This window comes from Neovison vison, chromosome 3 (genome assembly GCF_020171115.1).
Source record: "Neovison vison isolate M4711 chromosome 3, ASM_NN_V1, whole genome shotgun sequence".
Taxonomy (NCBI): domain Eukaryota; kingdom Metazoa; phylum Chordata; class Mammalia; order Carnivora; family Mustelidae; genus Neogale; species Neogale vison.
Genome location: NC_058093.1, coordinates 17175352 through 17196813, shown reverse-complemented (window position 1 = coordinate 17196813; position 21462 = coordinate 17175352). Strand labels below are relative to the sequence as shown.

The following is a 21462-nucleotide window of genomic DNA, read 5'->3' as shown; positions in this document are numbered from 1 at the left end:
GGCGCATGAGCCTACCTGAAGATGGCTGAATCCCGTGAAAGCAGAGCAGGGTGTCCTTGACCGGGGCTACTAGCTCCCTCCCTGCCTGGGGGAGGGGGTGCAGGAGAGGCAGGTGTGCATTTTCTCTCTGTGTGTCAACAGTTCCAAATTGGGCATATAAATCAGCATCACTGAGTTAACTTAAAAACCACTGTGATGCTCTTCATAAACCACATGGGAGCCAAATCAGTCAGGAGCACATTTAGTCCCTTGTAAGGCTGACCACCAACTTCCCATAGATAGAATTTTCCTAATTTAAAAAAATTTTATTTATTTATTTTTAATTTTTTTGTGTGATTTTATTTTGTGTGTGTGTTCTAAGATTCATTGTTTATGCCCCACACCCAGTGCTCCATGCAATTCGTGTCCTCCTTAATACCCACCACCAGGCTCACCATCCCCCCATCCCCCCACCCCCTTCCCTCTGAAACCTTCAGTTTATTTCTCAGAGTCCACAGTGTCTCATGGTTCATCTCCTCTGATTTCCCCCAACTCACTTCTCTCCAACTCCCAATGCCCTCCGTGTTATTCCTTATGCTCCACAAAAAGTGAAACCATATAATTGACTCTCTCTGCTTGACTTATTTCACTCAGCATAATCTCCTCCAGTCCCGTCCATGTTGATACAAAAGTTGCGTATTTATCCTTTCTGATGGAGGCATAATACTCCATTGTATATATGGACCATATCTTCTTTATCCACTTATCTGTTGAAGGGCATCTTGGCTCTTTCCACAGTTTGACGACTGTGGCCATTGCTGCTATGAACATTGGGGTACGGATGGCCCTTCTTTTCACCACATCTGTATCTTTGGGGTAAATACCCGGTAGTGCAATTGCAGGGTCATAGGGAAGTTCTAGTTTTAATTTCTTAAGGAGTCTCCACACTGTTTTCCAAAGTAGCTGCACCAACTTGCATTCCCACCAACAGTGTAAGAAGGTTCCCCTTTCTCCACATCCTCTCCAACACTTGTTGTTTATTATCTTGTTAATTTTTGCCATTTTAACTGGTGTAAGGTGGTATCTCAATGTGGTTTTGATTTGAATTGCCCTGATGGCTAATGATTATGAACAGTTTTTCATGTGTCTGTTATTCATTTGTATGTCTTCTTTGGAGAAGTGTCTATTCATGTCTTGTCCTATTTTTTTAAAAAGATTTATTTTATTTATTTTAGAGAGAGAGACAGAGCATGAGCAGGGGAAAGGGCAGAGGGAGAGGAAGAGGGAGAGAAGCAGACTTCCCACTGAGCATGGAGCTGGGCGTGGGTCTCCGTCTCAGGACCCTGAGATCATGACCTGAGCTGAAATCAAGAGCTGGACACGTTGCCAACTGAGCCACCCAGGTGTCCCTGAATTATTCCTATTTGTAATTAAAATTTTAACTCCATAAATATCATAGAGCTCCCTGCCTCTGTGGCAAAGAGGGGATGACGTGCCTACTGAGATGCACTCACCTCCCTCTCCTGGCAAAGGGAGAGCCCCGTGGAGCTGATGTGATTCGGTGTAGGGAACAGTAAGATCTCCAGGGTGGGAGAAACTAGAACCAGGGTAGATGTCGCTGGCACACAGAACTGGGTCTCTGGTGGGTCCCCTGCCTCTGCATTCTGCATCTTGTTGGGTAAACATGGAGCCCCCACCATGGACTGGAGGCACATTGGTGAGGTCGCTCTGCATCTCCCCTTGAGGTGCTGAGATGAAACCTTGAGGTGGAACTCCTCCATTTGAAAACTAGTGCCAGAGACCTCTTGTGCATTTGTCTGAGCCCCACGGATGGTGCATCACGGAGAATTCTGGTTGCCAGGTGGCCACAAAGGTCTGTGTCTTCCTGCAGCTAATCACTCCTACCGTGAGTGCACTGTCGGCCAAACACCGTTTTTGGTCTGATATGCTCCTCTTCCAGCTACAGTTATATTCTTGGGGCTGGCAGGATTTTGTCAACTCATGGTTGTGACAGTAGCTCCAGAGCCACAAACAGCATAGATTTATTGCCTTTGTCAGAAAACTCCCTCTGCACTGTTTAATCCTAAAATAAACTTGTGGAGAGTCAGCCACGATTGAGCATTTCAGGGCTTATTAGTAAAAATAAATAGGAGCTGGAAATTCAAAGGACTTTCTGCTAATAATTACTAAACTAAACATTTGTTGCTCTGTCATAAGACATTGATTTGCTGCCGCCTGTCCGAGAGAGAGTAGGGTCCTGAGGACGGACTGGTACCCTGTCTCCAGTTTTCAGATTCTCAGGGCTTGATATGGAGTAGATGATTAATAGATATATGGGAAATGAATGAGTGAAATTTATAGAGTTTTCAATGTTATTCCTGAGCTTTTGATTTGTACCAAAAAAAAAAAAAAATTCCATTTCCGCAGTCTGGTGCAAGTTGGCCAGGAAGACATGAAACTGTTTCCAGTTTTTCTTTTTTTCTCCCCTTTCATAAGAACATACTACTTTCCATCTGCCTTAACCACAATTTCCATACACTTCAATACTGAGAGCCAGAAATGTTATATTTAAAGCAAATTTTGGAGATGACTTCCATTTTTTTTTTTTAAATGAAAACAAAATACGAGGCCAGAGAAAAATAAGGAGAGGAGAGAAATCAAGAATGAGAAAAGACTATGAGACAACATACAGAAAAAGAAAACAGGGAGAAAAATAAGATAGAGTTGTATAGAGGCTTTTAAAACATTGTAGTCAGAGTATCCTTCCCAGTCAATGTTAACAATTGGTTCTTCACTAGATCTGAGATTTTATTACTTTTGGAAATCAACATACTATTTATAAGAGCAGATGGTCACTTAGGCTATGCCTGTTGCAATATCCAGGATGGTATTTTTGTAAATTCACATACAGAATTATAGCCAATGTGAAACTCAGCACAGCAACTCCCTCTGGGATAACACTTCAACAATTCCACTTTGATGAAAAAGCTCTATTTAGGATCCTCCCCCCTCTTTTTAAAAGGAGATATTCCGTAACATTTCAGTTTTCTGGCTGGCATTAACATTTCTTTGTTTGTCCCCCACCCCCTCACCCCCGAACTCACCATTTCTCACACACCCCGCTTCACTCCCGTAGTAGCTGCACTAGACGTAATCTTGGAAAGTTCTCCTCTTTGTCATGTGCTACTGATAGCAGACCAAAATTATTCTTCATCTCAGAGATAAGAGCATGGGCCTTTGAGAATTGTATCTCATTTTCAGGGGTGTCTAGTTACAGCAGAAGTGGATCGCGTTAGGCCAGAAACACCAAGCGAACTTTTCCCACGCGATTATTTCCTTCCCTCCCTGCGTCTACGCCTCTCAGCAATATTTGCTGACTGCCTAGTGAATCCGACAGATTCTAAATCAAGCAAAGAACATCTTCCCAGGTTCACATTTCTCTCCTGCTTTTTAACACCCACATGAAGCTCCAAGGTTAAGGTTGGCTTGCCCTTTCTTGTAGGTAACTGCTAGGACCAAGGATTTACTATTTTATTGTTCCTCAGCATGGTGCAGGAGGTTCAATGCTATTTTTATAGCAATGGCTTAAGATTTCCATTCTGGATCCAATATTCTTGCTGACATGTTCAATTGCAATGATATACTATTTTCTTCCCTTAAAAAATAACCCACAAGTAAAAAAAAAAAAAATAACCCACAAGTGTTTCAGTTATTAGCACAGTTGTGAAGATGGCACGAATGTTGTCACAGACGACAGTCAGGAAAATTATAACACAGTCCCCAACTCAAAGCCAGATTTCTATTTCATGTAGATTTCTCTAAATACTTTATTTGTAGGTAAGCTGTGATAGGAGACCCCTGAGTGATCTACCTGGGTAAGGACGCGTACTGTCTCTCCATCCCCTCAAAGCGGACGTTGTGTGCATTCCCATCTGGACCCTTTCCAGACACCTGTGGAGAGAAAAGTAATTAGAGATGAAGATCCATTATACACCCTGGTTACTGACAATGCATTGCAAAATTATAATCAGTGCCCAAATGCTGCTGCTGCCTGCCAAAAACCAACCATGGAAAAGCAAACACGATCTCAGTATTGCTACAGGAATTGATGATCAAGCCACAAACATGGCATAGAACAACAGTCGCTTCTTTCAAAAAGGGTCATTGCCAAACTGACCCCTTCCTGTCACCAAGCTGGGGAGCTTCTGTAGGCTGTAAGACCCCCCTCCTCTTTTTCTTTTTACATTGGCTTTAGTTTTTACAACAGTTTGAGACTTACAGAAAAATTGAGAAACAGTGTGGAGTTCCCAGAACTCAGCTTCCCTTCTGCTAACATCTCACATAGGTATGGTGTATTTCTTCTAATGGATGAATCAATACTGACACACTACCGTTAACTAGAGCCCACAGTTGATTTGGATTTTAACCCAATCCCTTTCCTGTTCCAGGATCCCCTGTTACATTTAGTCATCATATCTCTTTAGGCTCTACTTGGCTGTGACAAGGACTGTGTTTTTGTTTTTAAAGACTTTATTTATTAGAGAGACAGAGAGACAGAGCACAAATTGGGAAGGGGCAGAGGGAGAAACAGACTCCCTGAGCAGGGAGTCCAATGCGGGGCTCGATCCCAAGACTCTGGGATCACGATCTGAACTAAGGCAGATGCCCAATCTACTGAGCCACCCAGGCACCCCAGGACCATATCCTTTAAAAGTACCTTTTCCATGAAACCTTTCTTTACTAACAGGGGCAGGTGACAACAGTCTACTCTGCAGCTTCCATGAAGCCCTCCCTCACCCAGACTTCACTTAGTTCCCTCGCCTAGGAACTACCACAGAGAAGAGACTGCCTCTTTTCTATCTAGAGTTGATCTTTAGTATTTTTTTCCCCTTCCATTGTACTTCTTCTGTTCACCTTTTTTCCGGTCTCCTCCATCAGCCTCTGAGACACAGAAGAGCAGTGCCTGGCCCCAGGATTAAAGTGTGCTAGCTTTGTGGATGTCGAGACTTTGTACACAGTCCTTCTGCATCTATCACAGCAATCCAAAACAGGATGAACGCACCCAGGTATTTAAAAGTATTTGTTGATTCGTCAATTCATCACCTGTTCATGTCAACACACGTGGTTTTGTGGATCCCTTATGTGCTGGCTCTCGGGCCGGGCAAGCCCTCCCGGAATGGGCACAGAAAGGGTAAGCAGAACACCTGGACCATTAGAAGGGGAAGGGAGAGTTTGCTAGTAAGCACAGGAAGTAATGGTGCCAAGTCAGTAGGGGAAATTTTTCTAGGTAGCATTGAACTTGCAAATTATTTTCTTCCCGTCAAAAGTTCTAGCTCTCTACGAAACCATCATTCCAGCTTGGGTGGTGTGCATGGGGAGGGTTTCTTGTGAGAGGTGTTGCAAAACAAGTATACATGCTCATTTAGAGTAAGAAAGACTATTCCCGGTATCAAATCATTAGAGGAGGCTCTTCAGAGTGTGTTCTTTGTATTTCACGAATCCATGGAACAGGAATGGCCATAGTTATCTGAGAAGGCAACAGCCCAGTGAATTACCGAGGTGAGGATGAAGACTGCACACACAGACTTAGAAGCAGCTGCTGGGAGACTGAGAATTCTCTGCATTAGGTTAAATGCCCTGATTTAAACCACTGACCTTTCTAACAAAGACCAGAGACAAGGGTGGTATCAGGCAAACAGGGGATAAAGAAATGGTGTAGAAAGAGAAGGGAAGGATACAATTACTGTCCTTGGCCACTTCTATCTAAGTTTTGTTTTGTTTTTAACCTATTGGTTATGGAGGAAGAATTAGCATGAATACCAGGACTATTTAATTGTGACTGTCGGGCATTATTTGTATGTATCCCTACTATGGCTCTAGACATTTACAAGTTATCTTTTCTGGTGGCCACAAAACTCCAAGTTAATACTTCCAACACTGTTATCCAGAACTGGCCTGGCGCAGGGATGGCTGTCTATGTTCTGGTGTCTCTCAGAGGCAGCACCCAGGTGCCTCTTTTTCTGAAAAGCTACCAGCATAAGAGATTATATGAAATGTAGGATGAACCTTATCTTTAGGAAGTTTTTGTGTTGTTGGGAAAACAAGCATCAAGAATGCAATCATTAGGGGCGCCTGGGTGGCTCAGTGGGTTAAAGCCTCTGCTTTCGGCTCAGGTCATGATTTCAGGGTACTGAGATCAAGCCCCATATCAGGCTCTCTGCTCAGCAGGGAGCCTGCTTCCTCCTCTCTCTCTGCCTGCCTCTCTGCCTACTTGTGATCTGTCTGTCAAATAAATAAATAAATCTTTAAAAAAAAAAAAGAGAATGAAATCATTAAAGAATGATGTATGACAACGCATGATCACATGCCATTCAGGCTGTTACTAAGAGTAGTGCAGGTGACCCTGGAAGGGGTCAGCAAAAACTTCCCGGAAGTAGCAGAACACAGACCAAAGATGGGTGGCATGCTTCTATATCAAAAATTATTCTCTTCTTCACCAACCGTGTAGGTATTTAATTATTATATTTATATCATGCATATATAGTGCTTCTCTATTAACACGACAGCCTCTTCAATGATGGACTTAGTGATTACTGAGCAGCAACTGTATCCCAGTGCCACGCTAGGCACTATATTTCAAGGAATGGAGAAGGGCTAGATTTCTTCATGGCGTTGAATATAGAGGAGACAGGCCTGCAAACAATTACGGTGCAATGAGATCACTGCTGGAGTGTCAGCATGAGAGAGCAGGCGGTAGGAGTCTGGAGAAACAGATACGAAAGTCCGCTTGGTAGAGTTGAAGACAGCTTCATATGGGTGTTGAAGCTTCATCGAAAACTTGAATATGAATGAGGATAAGTTATTTTTGTGGGGGGGAGGGGAAGGTGTAGGAGTAGCAGGAGAAGGCATTCTAAGTCTAGAGAACAAAAATGAAACAATATGGAGGCATTTAAGATAGAAAAGCACTGGTTTTCAGGGAAAGTCAAGTGTTTGGTTAAAGGAAGAAACAGAACCTGTTGAGGAAAAGGGTATTCATGATAGCAACACCACCACTATTATTATGGCTACAACCATTACTGTACTTTTTTCTTAATGAGCTTTGGTTTTCTAGAGCCCTTCCAGGTTCACAGCAAAATTGAGAGGAAGGTACACAGAGTTCCTATCCCACTACCCCCACCATGAGCAACATTTGTTACAATTGATAAACTTAACATGGACACAGCATGCAAAGTCCAGAGTTTACATTAGGACTCACTCTTGGGGATGTACATTCTACTGGGTTGGAGCAAATGTATGACATGTATCCATTATTATAGCACCATACAGAATTTTTTCATTGCCCTAAAAATTCTCTGTGTTCTGCCTACTCATTCCTCCCTCTCCCTAAACCCATGGTAACCACTGGTCTTTTTACTGTTTCCATAGTTTTGCCTTTTCCAGAATATCATGTAGTTGGAATCTTAGAGTCTGTAGCCTTTTTTAAAATATTATCTTCTTTCACTTAATAATATGCATTTAAGTTCCATCTGTGTCTTTCTGTGCTTGATAACTCATTTCTTTTCAGTGCGGAATATTATTGTATTGTCTGGCTGTACCACTTAATCCATTCATCTACTGACAGACATCTTGGTGCTTCCAACTTTCCACAATAATAAAGTTACTAGGAACATTGTCTGCAGATTTTTGTGTGAAGATAATTTTCAATGCTGGGTTGTATGCTCAGAGTATGAAACTACTGAGCTGTCTTCTAAAGTGGCGGTACCATTTTGCATTCCTCCTGGTGATGAATGAGAGTTTGTGTTGCTCCGCATCCTCACCAGCATTTGGGGTTGTCAGTGTTCCAGATTTTGGCCATTCTAGTGGGTGTGTGGTGATACCTTATCATTGTTTTAATTTATATTTTCCTGATGACCTATGATGTGGAGCATCTTTTCATATGCTTATTTGCCATCTGTATATCTTCTTTCATGGGGTGTCCGTTAAGGTATCTTTGGTCCATATTTTAATTGGTTTGTTTCTTTACTTGTTGTGGGTTTTATTTATTTATTTTTTTTAAGATTCTATTTATTCATTTGAGAGAGAGAGAGGGATCACAAGTAGGCAGAGAGGCAGGCAGGGTGGGGGGGGAAGCAGACTCCCCGCTGAGTAGAGAGCCTGATGTGGGCTTGATCCCAGGACCCCGAGATCATGACCTGAGCCCAAGGCAGAGGCCCAACCCACTGAGCCACCCAGTCGCCCTTATTGTGGGATTTTAAGAGTTCTTTGTAGTTTTAGATAACAGTCCTTCATATGTGTCTTTTGCAAACATTTTCTTCCAGCCTGTGGCTTATCTTTTCATTCTCTTGACAGTGTTTATTGCAGAGCAGAACTTTTTTTTTTTCCCCCAATTTATTTATTTTCAGAAAAACAGTATTCATTATTTTTTCACCACACCCAGTGCTCCATGCAAGCTGTGCCCTCTATAATACCCACCACCTGGTACCCCAACCTCCCACCCCCCCGCCACTTCAAACCCCTCAGACTGTTTTTCAGAGTCCATAGTCTCTCATGGTTCACCTCCCCTTCCAATTTACCCAAATTCCCTACTACTCTCTAACGCCCCTTGTCCTCCATGCTATTGGTTATGCTCCACAAATGAGTGAAACCATATGATAATTGACTCTCTCTGCTTGACTGATTTCACTCAGCATAATCTCTTCCAGTCCTGTCCATGTTGCTACAAAAGTTGGATATTCGTCCTTTCTGATGGAGGCATAATACTCCATAGTGTATATGGACCACATCTTCCTTATCCATTCATCCGTTGAAGGGCAGCTTGGTTCTTTCCATAGTTTGGCGACTGTGGCCATTGCTGCTATAAACATTGGGGTACAGATGGCCCTTCTTTTCATGACATCTGTATCTTTGGGGTAAATACCCAGGAGTGCAATTGCAGGGTCATAGGGAAGCTCTATTTTTAATTTCTTGAGGAATCTCCACACTGTTCTCCAAAGAGGAGAGCAGAACTTTTTAATTTTAATGAAGTCCAGGTGACCAATTCTTTCTTTTATGCATTTTGCCTTTGGTGTCATATCTAAAAAGTCATTATCAAAATCAAGATCATCTAGATTTATTTTCTCTGTTATCTTCTAGTACTTTTATAGTTTGCATTTTAAATTGGGTCAGTGATTCATGTTGAGTTAATTTTTGTAAAGGGTGTAAGGTCTGTGTCTAGATTCATTTTTTTTACATGTTGGATGTCCAGTTGTTACAGCACCATTTGAAAAGACTATCCTTGCTACACTTTTATCAGATACCAAAATAAATATTTATTTGGGTTTATTTCTGGGCTCTCCATTCTGTTTCATTGACATATTTGTTTATTCTTTCACCAATTGTGAAATTGTCTACACTGTCTTGATTGCTATAGCTCTATAATAAGTCTTGAAGGTGGGTAATTTTAGTCCTCCAACTTTGTACTCTTTTTTTTTTTTTTAAGATTTATTTATTTATTTATTTGACAGAGAGAGAGAGAGAGAGAGATATCACAAGTAGGGAGAGAGGCGGGCAGAGAAAGACTGAGAAGCAGGTCCCCTGCTGAACAGAGAGCCCGATGAGTTCCTGATTCTAGGACCCTGGGACCATGACCTGAGCTGAAGGCAGAGGCTTAACCCACTGAGCCACTCAGGCACCCGTCTTTCTACTCCTTCAAAATTATGTTGGTTATTCTAGGTCTTTTGTTTCTCCATATGAACTTCAGAATCAGTTTGTTAAGATTCTTTAGAATCAAGAAAATAACTTGGTAAGATTTTGGCAGGTAGCATGTTGAATCTATCGATCAAGTTGGGAAGAACTGACATCTTGATAATATTAAGTCCTCTTATCCATGAACAGGAACTTTCCTTCCATTTATTTGTCTTTTGTTTGATCACTACTACAATTTAACCCTTATTGGTTGTCAAGCAAAATGCTAAATGTTTTATTGTCATCAGCCCAATCTTCCCAATAATCCCAATGGTTGCCACATTTTTCAAATGAGAAAACTAAGTAGTTGCTCAAGGTCATATGGCTAGTGTATAGAAAATCTGAGACAAAGATCAGGTCTATTTGACTTCAGAATCCAAGCTCTCTAGATACAGCTATGGGCCACATCTTGGGGGAGCTTATATGCCATGCCAAGGAAACTGTTTTTACCCTTAGGTGATGGTGAAGTCATTGAGAATGACTGCTTGATAACTGATGGGACATATGTATAGGTTAGAGAGATCACTCTTGCCATAGTGTGGAGGTTCCAGTGATAGTTTGAACCAGAGATGATGAAGGCCTAACCTGGGGGACATACGAAAGGATAAAGGCCTGCACATTGTTAGAGCTTGGAGTGAGGCCACTGGCTGGCCAATGAATTCAAGTGTAGGTAGCATGTTACATGAGGGGCAAGTCTTTCGCTGACACCACCAGGGCCTCTGGCCCAATGAGTGGAGTTGAATAGCAATTTTTGCTAAAAGTACAATTTAAATGTGTCAGAGCTTTAAGGAAAAATGAAAACATTTTCAAATGGCCCGTGTGTTCTGCTTTTCTCCATATTTCTTAACTCCCTGGGCCTCTTAGGTATTATGGGCCTTTCTGCTTTCAGAGAAACTTGATGAATCCTGCCAAAGGGGAGCTCACTCAGTTCATCGAATGTGGTAGATGGGCCTGGGAAGTTCTGCACAGTTCTGCACATGCGTGGCATCCTTTCCCATGAACACCCGTGGGAGTCTGTGCCTGGTCTCTACTTCTACAGAGATTCTGAAGAGATTGAAAAGGATAAGCAGGCCGCTGCTGAAATGACAATGACCAAGGAGGAATTTCAGGGTGAATGGACTGTTCCACTCCTAGATTCACTGCTATTCTGCCTGAGGCTGCAGACTGCTCTGCAGGTGAGCAGGGGCCCTCCGTGCCTAGTCAGCAATTCCCTCCTGGAGCCCTCAGCCGGCCACTGAAGACTGGTCCGCAGCTCCCACTGCTCAGGTCCCTGAATGGGTAGGAACAACCACTGAGTGGCTTTAAGTTGCTCTTCCACAAAGGCAAACAAAATGGAAATAAGGTTGACAGAAAATAAGCAGTTTCTTAAAAAAAAATAAAAAGCCAAGTGAGTGATATAAGAATGTTAAGGTTCAGTAGGACTGACTGAGGATTAATAGGAAGGATGTGCCTAGAAAAGTGTACAATTTTCTGAGCTTAGCAACTAACTGGGCTTGGTAACCATCACCAAGATGGGAATAAGGGAGGACCAGATTTAGGGGGAAGGGCAGGGGCGGAAGGAGGGGATACTTAGATACACTGAGTTGGAATGGAATATCTGATGGTGATGTCTAACAAATAATTGAGTGTAAGAGTTTGCAACATTGAAGCCTGAGACTAGAGATGGAGAATTGGGAAATATCCAGCCCACGGATGCTACCTACAACCTTGGGAAAGAATTAGAATGCCCAGGGACAATCTGTAGACACAGAATAGAAGGAAAGACATGCAATGGAAACAGAGAAGGATACCAATATTACTCTTAGGAAAACTGTCATTTACGGGGCAGACAAACACAAGTTAAATGCAGGAGGAAATCTGAGGAGGTGTAGACCAGTAGTTGGTCTGGAAGAGAAGGAGGAGATAGTGTTACCATAGAAATCCAAAGAAAAGGATTCCATGAACGAGGGTGTGGCCCACAGTGTCAATAAATAGTCAAGGACTGCAGTCAGAAAAGGTCTGTGGGCAATATGTGGTGTGTTGGCTTGATTTACCCAAACTCCGTCCTTGCAGAGTGTCTCCCTGAACTACAGGGCTTGGAAAGCTAGACTGGTGTCCCCAGAATGCCCCTGAGGTCAGTGTACTGGTTTGCTTTAAGACGGGCCATTGAGGAAGTGGTCCCACTTCCACTGTTTATTCTGACAGCAATGACTAAGGATGTGTTTGGGTTTCCTTGGCAGTTTCAGCAGATGTGTCTTTGCAAGTTTCTGGGGGTGAAGTGTAGCTTGTGTAGCCAGCTTTGGAGTTGGCAGCACTATAGACGGCTTCCTGATCGTGGCACTTTCTTAATTATGGTGGCATTGTTGTGTGGCTCTGGAGCCAAAAGCTTTCTTACAGAAGCGGCAGCAGCTCCCTTGGTAGCCTGGTTCTGTAGCATGGCTTGAGGAATCATCCCTGAAAGCTTAGCCAAGATTAGGTTTCTTTCGATGCCCTTAGGATTCTGTAAGCCCATTAGTGTGGTATAATAAATTCGCTCCTGCTTAACCCAGCTAGGGTGCATATCGTTCTCGGCAACCGAACAGTGACTAACATAAGTCCCGCAGAAGAGTCTGTGCGCACGGGCAATGGGATGGTGACTGGTGCTTTACTGAAAGTGATTTCTGTGGATTGATGGGGAGAGAAGGCGGGACTCCACGGTATTGAAAATCTTTATCGCTTTCTCCCCCAAAAGAAATAAAAACCCAAAACAACCAAAACCAAACCCTGGTCACACTGCCTCATGTTATCGTGCTGCGGAAATAAGATGGATACTTCCAAGTGAATGAATGTTTGTTAGCATCTCCTGAGTGGAGTCCTATGTTGCGTACTCTAAAGCACAGAGACGAGAAAAAGTTTTCTCCCCTGGGGACACAGTGTTAGTTAATGGAAATGATGGGAATACATTTGTGCTGCATTATTTAAAAAACACATTGAACTGATTTTTCTCCCTAAATCATCAAAAGTTGACCTCTGTCAACATTTTTAATATATACATATTTAAATGGCATATAGTTTTCTCCCTCCAATTATTTTTTTTAAGATTTTATTTATTTATTTGATAGACAGAGATCACAAGTAGTCAGAGAGGCAGGCAGAGAGAGAGGAGGAAGCAGGCTCCCCACCGAGCAGAGAGCCTGATGCGAGGCTCGATCCCAGGAGCCTGAGACCATGACCTGAGCCGAAGGCAGAGGCTTTAACCCACTGAGCCACCCAGGCACCCTTCTCCCTCCAATTATTTATTGTTGGCATTTGGCTGTGCTAACAGTATATTTCACAAATATAAATTTTAAAAGCTACATCACATCTCATTTGTGGATAATTCATAATTTATCAAACCTCGTCTTATAACTTGATCAACTTTTGCATCCCAATCAGAAATGGTGGCACTATGGATTATTATGTCAGGTACCAAGATTCTTGCAAATAGCTGTGAACTGAGGGTAGGAAATTGCAGATAGAAGACTGCCAAAGAGAAACTAATTATAAGTTATAGCTGGGTCCTTAGGAAGTCAGGCCCCTTCAGGAGGGAGTGAGGGGAAAGAGACAGGCACAGGCATTTATAAGCTCCTTTCTCATTTTGCTCAGTGTGTATTAAGACTCAAAAATGTTCCTGCTTCCAGCACTCCTTATTAGGTAATTTCCCTCATCATAAAAAAAATAAGGTCAGCGGCTTTGATCCAATTAATTTTTTTAAAGAAGCCCTTTATCTCACTTGGTATCATGTAGGTTTTTTTTTTTTAATGTAATGACCTAAATAGACTTCTGATAGAAAGAAATAATTTTGACTTAATCCATAAGAGAAGTCTAGTCTTTTCCAAAACAATGTAATATTAGAACTCGTGCTTGGATCTGGGGCATATTTATTTTTTTCCTAATAATAAAGCTCGGGAAGAGAAACGTCAGAGACCTTATTGGAAAACAACTTGAGAGGCTCTCGCTTGGTGTGCCTTGCAGGGGCAGTCCTGTTTGGCCGGGCTTTTGACAGCCTCGGATGGCCTATCAGGAGGGTCTGGTGTATGAGGAATGTTGAATTAAGATGCTTTTAGTCCATGGGACTTCTCCCAATTTCATTCACTCAGTGCCTGCTGCTGGCTGGGATGTTAAGAGCCTTGTTAATATAAAGCTATTAGTCTTTTCTCTGCAAAGGCAAGGAGCTTGCTGGTTACATTCAGAGTTCCTTAAATTAGTATGTATTTCTAGCCCAGCATTGCTGGAATCAGCAGTTTCACAAAGCAATATACTAAAGAGGCCATTTAACCCCCGATTTCTCCCATTTGCAGATTAATGGCAGAGGGGGAAGATTTAATGCCCTTTCAAAGATGTTTTAACAATTCATTACAAATAAAAGAATAAATCACACAAGATTTTCTGCAAATGTCTGATGACAAAAAGTGGAAACAATTCAAATTTAACTTGTTTCCCAATTCCCACCGGTTGGGACAAAATTTTGCCAATGTTGTAATTTATGTCCCTTAAGTCAATTTTCCCAGGGAAATTTAAAAGCCTCTGGGAAGGAAACACACTGCAAAGTTGCAGTCTGGCTGATTCACCGCCACACACCATCCTCATTTACAAATAGGTCCTACTCGGATCTATTACACGAAACTGCGTTCCGTGCCGCCAGACCCATCATAAGATTAAGATGCAAAGTATAAAAATTCAGATGCCATTTTAGGAAACACGCCTTTCATTTCAAGTTGGTAACATGACAGCTATTTCTGAGCAGTTTCCAGAAGCTTTCTTTTAATTACATTCCTCTTACTTAGCTATAGGTCTGGCTCGAAGATTTTTGAAGGAATCAACATGATGAAAATGTCTAAAAAAGTTGGGAACTTGTCTTTGAGCATCTTCTCATATGAAGACATTCTGCTGAAATGTTACATATTTGGAGCGAAACTCACCATACTTCATTTAAACAAAAAGAAGCTAATCAAAATAGGTTGTAAATGATTTCTCTTTGGCAATGTGAAGTATATTATGCCGGAGATACGTATTTAGAAATATGCTATCTAGAGAAGCGAAAGTACACACACTCTTTCAAGCCATTATTTCTGAAGTGTTTATTTTCTCTAATTTAATTTCAGTAATTTTGTCAAATAACTGGGTATTCAGTTTATAGACTAGTTTAGAACATCTGCTAGTTTGGAAAATACAGCAAATAAAAATATTTTAAAAATAACTCTTGGGGAAGCCTTTTCACCATTCTGTGCCTATATTTTCCTCCCTTGGAAAAAGCTGGAGTGAAAATAAATCCTTAAAGTCCCTCTAACTTATGTACATTTATAAAAGTTATCTTGCATATGGTTTCCACCTCATTAATATGGTAACTCTACGTCTGTAACATAATTATTTTAAAGCTGAATGACAAAGACAGCAAAGTAATCTGCAACATTATAAAATTATAACACATTTATTGGGATTTGAGCATTCAATCTTATGCTCGCATGACCCGAGTACTAACCAAGTACACCGGACCATGGCATCTTGATAAACTGAATTAACTTTCTTCAGATTGTCTTCAGAGAAAATAAAACCAGGCATCTCCTGCCCAGCTCTGTTTGTGCCTGGGCCCAAGATACAGTTACCATAGAAACTATGATTATGGATACAATTTTACAAATTTGGCTTCATCTCTCAGATGCACTTTGCATGTGAGTGTGTGTGCGTGTGTGTGCACATGTGCATATGTGTCTTGCCAGTGAGCGTGAAGAGCACACTCTGGCTCTACATCTTTAATTAAAGAGCCAGACACCATCTCATTTCCTTACCCCATCTGTCTACCTACGAATAGAGATATTGCGACATTGACTGAAATCTAAACTTTTGCTTGATGGAAGATGATTTCTGATGAAAAGAAGGAAGAGAAGGTATACCTTAATAAATCCTTTTACCTCTCTTTTATTTTCCAGGAATGGAGTAAGCAGGAATTTAGTGGAGTCTCAGTAGTAACCCTAATCACCAGATGCTAGTATCCAGTATTTATCGAATTTGATTTTGACTTATTACTTGGATGTAATATGTGAGTTATTTATGCCTAAGCTGTTTTATTTTTATTTATTTTATTTTTTAAAAAGAGATTTATTTATTTGTTTACATATTTATTTAGAGTGTGAGCAGGGGAAATGGTGGTGAGAGAGGGAGAGAGAGAATCTCAAGCAGACTCCACACTGAGCACAGAACCTGATGTGGGGCTCGATCCCACAACTCTGAGATCATGACCTGAGCTGAAGTCAAGAGCCAGATGCTCAGGCAACTGAACTGGGCATCCCTGTTTTATTTTTATCATACTCTGTGACAGTCAGTATTCTTTACTCATTCCAAAGGGAAAAAGTTGACCCTCAAAATACACCAAAACTTAAAATGATATAACAGTTTACAAGTTCATAATAGATGAACTATTAGATCTTTTCACTAATAGATCTTATAAAGGATAGTAAGTGACGAAGGCACAAAAGCTCTCTAGGATACTTAAAACATACTTGCATTTATAAAGACCAAACAATGGAAACATAAAAGTTTGAAAATTTCAAACTTTTCAGAATGTTTTCTTTTCCTAGTTTAGTCTGTGGGCAGTTTCCAGTCACTCCTGTTACTAGAAAAAAATAACTAGAAAGAAACGACTTTCTGCGACACTGTGTGATCAGTATCATAAGCTAGAAGCAACGCTATCATTTCCATTTCTGCCTCACTTTACACGAGAGAAGGAGAGTTCAGATAAAGTGAAAGCAACTAGCCAAAGGTTCATACAGTGGCAAGACCAGGATGCGATCTCCATCTCACTGTCAGTGCTGCCTCATATGTCGGCAGTGATCTTCCAGTGACTGTAGCTCTATTTCCTAAACAGAGAACAGAGATAGAAGACTTGAATGTTCAGATGAGCTTATGGTGGCAGTGGGGTGGGGTCTGGGACACTGTGGCTGTCTGCAAGCATTTAGCATGAGGTCATGGTCATCATGGCCAGACCCTCAACTCCAATTGCCTGGCAAAAGTTACTACATTTAGCTGGAGGCACTGATATATGTTAATTTCTGGTACACCAAAATTAATTTTTAGGAAAAAAATTATTTTATAAACAAGAACAGGCTGTATAATGTACAGCCTTTTTCAGTATTATGCCCAGTGTCAGTCTGTTAATTTGTTTTACACAAGATGAGCAAGCTTCATTGCAGTTGGGACATTTTCACGTTTTTGAGCCATTGCATTCTCAAAGCCTGACATATCACCTTGTTCGTGAATATTTACTGAGTCAATAAAACAGAAATCTCACACATCTACTCAGTAGCACTTAATAGAGAGAATCAGCTTCCATGAGGGCTAGGTATCCTTTTGAACAAGACTTGTTAAATATCATAACATATATTAGCAACATTATTTTAAGGAGTTTTTATAGCATCTGTCCTATGGTTAAGTCTTAATAAGACTGCCATCCTCAAGCTCTTTTGTATACATAGTTCTGATTTTTCCCTTTCCTTTAAAAATAATTTTTAAAAAACATATGTTCTAACAATTTAGATTTAAACTTGGATCTGGTGTAGAAATCAAAACCATTAGGAATCTCAATTGTGTAATTGGTTAGAATGAGGGAAGATTCCTAAGAGCTGAAAATAATAGTAGCGTAGTAGGAAAACCTTACGTGATAGGATAGATGGCTGTGTCTGCTGGACACAGCTACTGTTGATCTAAAGAGTGACCTAAGTGTTTAGCATCCATTGTGATCACAAAGTAACCTGATCCATGCTATCATTAATGCTGAAATCATACACACGTTAGTCTAAAATGTGTATTAACCAACTTAGTTTGAAACTGACTATGGTACCAGCACAGCGCAGGTTCTAGAAGATGAATGAAGACCAGAGGAGGAGAAAAAGAGAATTCAACAGATGACATTCTGAAAATCGACGTTCTTGGGTCAAGACGTGGTTTAAAAAACCAAACCAAAGCCCCATGTCCATTTAATGATTTTTCTTTCTTTCTTTCTTTCTTTTTTAAAGATTTATTTATTTATTTATTTGGGAAAGACAGAGAGAGAAAGAGAGAGAAAGAAAGGGAGGGAGGGAGAAGCCGACTCCCTGCTGACCAGAGAGCCTGACATGGGGCTTGATCCCACGACCCTGAGATCATGAGCTAAGCCAAAGGCAGACACTTCTTCGACTGAGCCATCCAGGCACCCCATTTAATGATTTTCTATTAACTAGCTGATAAAAGTTTTCCGTACAATTATCATATTTTACAGGACTTGAGCTTCTATTTGCATCTGCTCATCTTTTGTTGTTGCGTTTTAAAAAACACTCCCTTTTCACATTTTGGGGGCTAGATGGGTGCCCAATATCCTCGCTTTATACACTTTTCCCTTCATGGTATAAATTCATATAGTTCAGTGCTATTGAAATCAAAGCGCCAAACTTTCCAGCTTTATCTCATCCCTCTCCCACATGTTCAGTGACTTGGTCCCACTGGATATTTTACAGGACCTGAACATGCACTTTTGTGCCTGCGCCAGAATGCTTGCTCCTGCAATTTTGATAACTCTTCCCATGGTCAGGTCAGTGCCCTAAACATATCAAGGGCTCTCTAAAGGCTTATCATGTGAATAAGTAAAGCAACAAATGTTGCTCTGACTGGGTGTATTTACTGCTGTGAGGGGGACAAGAACAGGCAAAAACAGGAGTATATAAGAAAAACAGATTCTGTAGACAGTGGTGAGAACATCAAAACAGTGGGGAACAGAGAAGGGAGCCTTGAAAGAGGGGTGTCAATGGAAAGAGAAATAAAGACCCCGAGAAACGGAGAAGTTTTGCAAAAGAGAAAGGGAACGATGGAATGAAAATAAGTGAGGCTATTGCAATCTGTTCCAATTCTTAATATACAGATAATTCCTGTCCTTAGTAGCTCTCCATTAATCAAACTCTTGATCATTCAGAACACTCCCTATCTTTACCAGGATGGTAATACAACTTTGCTCTTCTGATGGTATGTATATATAGCATCTTGCTCTCAAATGTGATTTTTTTCAAGTCAACATTTGAAGTTGGATTTGATATAATCATTTAATTGGGCATTGATTCATCTACACAGAACTCATTACTGAAGTCTTCAATTTCACCAACAAAATCCCCTTCCAAATCATCTTTTATCAAGAAGCTGCAAGTCCAAGTGCTCTGAAAACTTTGCCAAATAAAAAGCTTTTAGGTTTCTAGTGCTGGCTGGACACAAACCCGTAGAAGAGTGTTGAAGAATAATGCATGCCAACTGCCAGATATGATTGCTTTTCACATAATTAATGTCATTCTTGCTGTTCGAGTACCATTCCCATCCTCTAATAATTTCCATTAATAGAGGAAGTTTCTGCAATAATTTTTGCATCCTGAACAACCACCGTGGCTTCTATAGACCTTTTAATCAAAATAATGGCAATGAGTGAAAAGGGGATGGTTAGAGATATTACTATAACCCTGAGTTGCATTTGCTTCATCATTGTTTTCAATCCCCAAAAACTGTCCAAAAAGCTCATCGTATTATTATGTCAATTAGACCTTGGCACTTTGATTTCAATAGCACTGAACTATATGAATTTATACCATGAAGGAAAAAGTGTATAAAGCGAGGATATTGGGCATCCATCTAGCCCCCAAAATGTGAAAAGGGAGTGTTTTTTAAAACGCAACAACAAAAGATGAGCAGATGCAAATAGAAGCTCAAGTCCTGTAAAATATGATAATTGTATAATACTTCAAGCTGAAGCTTCCAGTAGCGGAAGTGATAGACCAGCTGCAAATCATACCCCCTAAACCTGCCAATTCACACTGTTTTTTATTATGATGTTGCAAAATCAAGAACTCTGCTCAGGATATAAAATTATGCAAATATACCGAGAGCAACAACAACAACAAAAATCAGCCCAAGTTTCTTATACGAGCCCAGAAATGGATGTAGCATAACAGCACAGCAGCCGTCTTCCTCACCACGCAGGGGCACCAGAGCCATGGCTAACGGGGTCTAGAAAACCCAGCCTGGACTTACCCTCTAAGCTGAATACTGATATGTGGATGAGGAAGTTTGGGCACAAGGGGACCAGTGTTGAGTCTCCCCTTTGTCCCTGAGCTGGTTTGCAAATCTTGAGTCTCTAGCCAAGCCTCATTCTTCTCTGCCCAAGATGCTTTGAAAACACTTCCCCTGAGTGACATCTAACCTCACTGGGCCTCGTCTGTGAAGCCCACCCGGGGGGGAGATCATGACGTCACTTGAGTGGGAAGCCTTGCTCTGGACGGTGACCTGGGGGTGACGTGGTGGCATCAGGTCTGGAGACTGGGTTCGGTGACCTGATTAAAGCTCGTGAGCCAGGTCACTACTTCTCTGGAAAGATAGCGCAGAAACAATGCTTGTGCATGGGTTTCAATAGCCACTGTGAAAATAAAAAACAGCTGGTCATCGACTGTAACAGCTGTGCTTCCACTTGGTGGAAAATCTGGTGGGGATGCAGGCGAGGACGGGGCCATGAGCACAGGCTGGCTTTGGGGCTTGGATGCATGGGCACCCAACCATGCAGCTGGAAGGACACGCACAGGCATAAGGCCAGCCCCTAAGGGGTCCACACCAATTTGCAAGCTATCTGTCATTTCTAAAATGTGCTCACTGTCTCGTTCCTACATACATGTAGGATGGATGATATGTCATCACATAGGATTCTCATCAAGGACGTTGCGATGATCGAAGCCTGTGCTCCTATATCATCTGATACATCCATGCCACTCCTTGACCAGGAAAAAGCAGGTGTTGCAAATTCCTTGTAAGTCAATTTTGTTCAAAGAGAGAAGCAGAACCGGAAGATGATCCTAAAGGCCACCACCGTTCCTACAGTGCTCCGGGTCTCGCCTTCCTGACCGAAAACAGATTTGCATGCAGAGAGTTCTAACCAGACACACAGCAGCGTGGTCTCTGGCCTGCACACGGAAAGGACACTGAGGTTAGGAGCTTACTCCAGACAAGGCTGGCTGGGCTCAATTCTCATCACCTACCCACTGGGTAACCTTGAGCAAGGTCACTTCTGAGCCGCGGTCTTCTCACCTCATTAATCTCGGTTTTCATTATGAATGTGGTTAATAATAGTATCTACCTCGGATGGTTGTGATGTGGATTAAATGGTCTGATTCATGTCAACTACAAAGTATGCATCACACATGTAGAGTGTACTTATATGTCCAGTGAATTTGAGTTGTTGGTAATGCTGTTGCAGTCATATGGAATCTGATTCTTCTTCTGGTACGGGAAATGCCTGGAAAGAATTTTTTCCCTGTTCTGTAGACTGACTGACTTTCTTTCTTTCTTTCTTTTTTTAAAAGATTTTATTTATTTGACAGAGATCACAAGTAGGCAGAGAGGCAAATGGGGGTGGAGGGGCGGGGAAGCAGGCTCCCCACTGAGCAGGGATCCCGACGTGGGGCTTGATCCCAGGACCCTGAGATCATGACCTGAGCTGAAGGCAGAGGCTTTAACCCACTGAACCGCCCAGGCGCCCCTGTAGAGTTTATTTCTATGAATCTCTGCCTAACCCTGGCTAAGCCAATGGAAGCTTCTTCAGTGATACTGTCCTAAAAACAGTCCTGGGGAAGAGAGTGAAGAGACAAAAACCGAAGAGGGTGGGATGGGAGGAGAGGAAAAGAGAGGAGAGCAAAGGACGGTGGGGAGGGTTCGAGGAAGGGGAGAGAGAGCATTTGATAGAAAAGGAGGAAGGGAAAGAAAGAA

The 21462-nt window shown here is 41.7% G+C and overlaps 1 protein-coding gene and 1 non-coding gene across 4 annotated transcripts in view; one reads left to right on the top strand and one right to left on the bottom strand.

The window, feature by feature from the left end:
* Positions 1 to 21462, bottom strand: part of PARD3B (par-3 family cell polarity regulator beta) — a 1037391-nt gene that overhangs the window by 47150 nt on the left and 968779 nt on the right. For 2 of the 3 annotated variants that reach the window (XM_044241394.1, XM_044241395.1), the window contains one exon: positions 3851 to 3930. In XM_044241394.1, the coding sequence (XP_044097329.1) occupies positions 3851 to 3930 (80 nt within the window). Of the gene's footprint in view, positions 1 to 2742; positions 3247 to 3850; positions 3931 to 21462 lie in introns of those variants that run through there. The other variant, XM_044241396.1, reaches the window with a different exon arrangement.
* On the top strand, positions 10314 to 10464 carry LOC122903872. The gene has a single exon (XR_006384072.1). It is a non-coding gene; the product is annotated as a small nucleolar RNA SNORA62/SNORA6 family (small nucleolar RNA).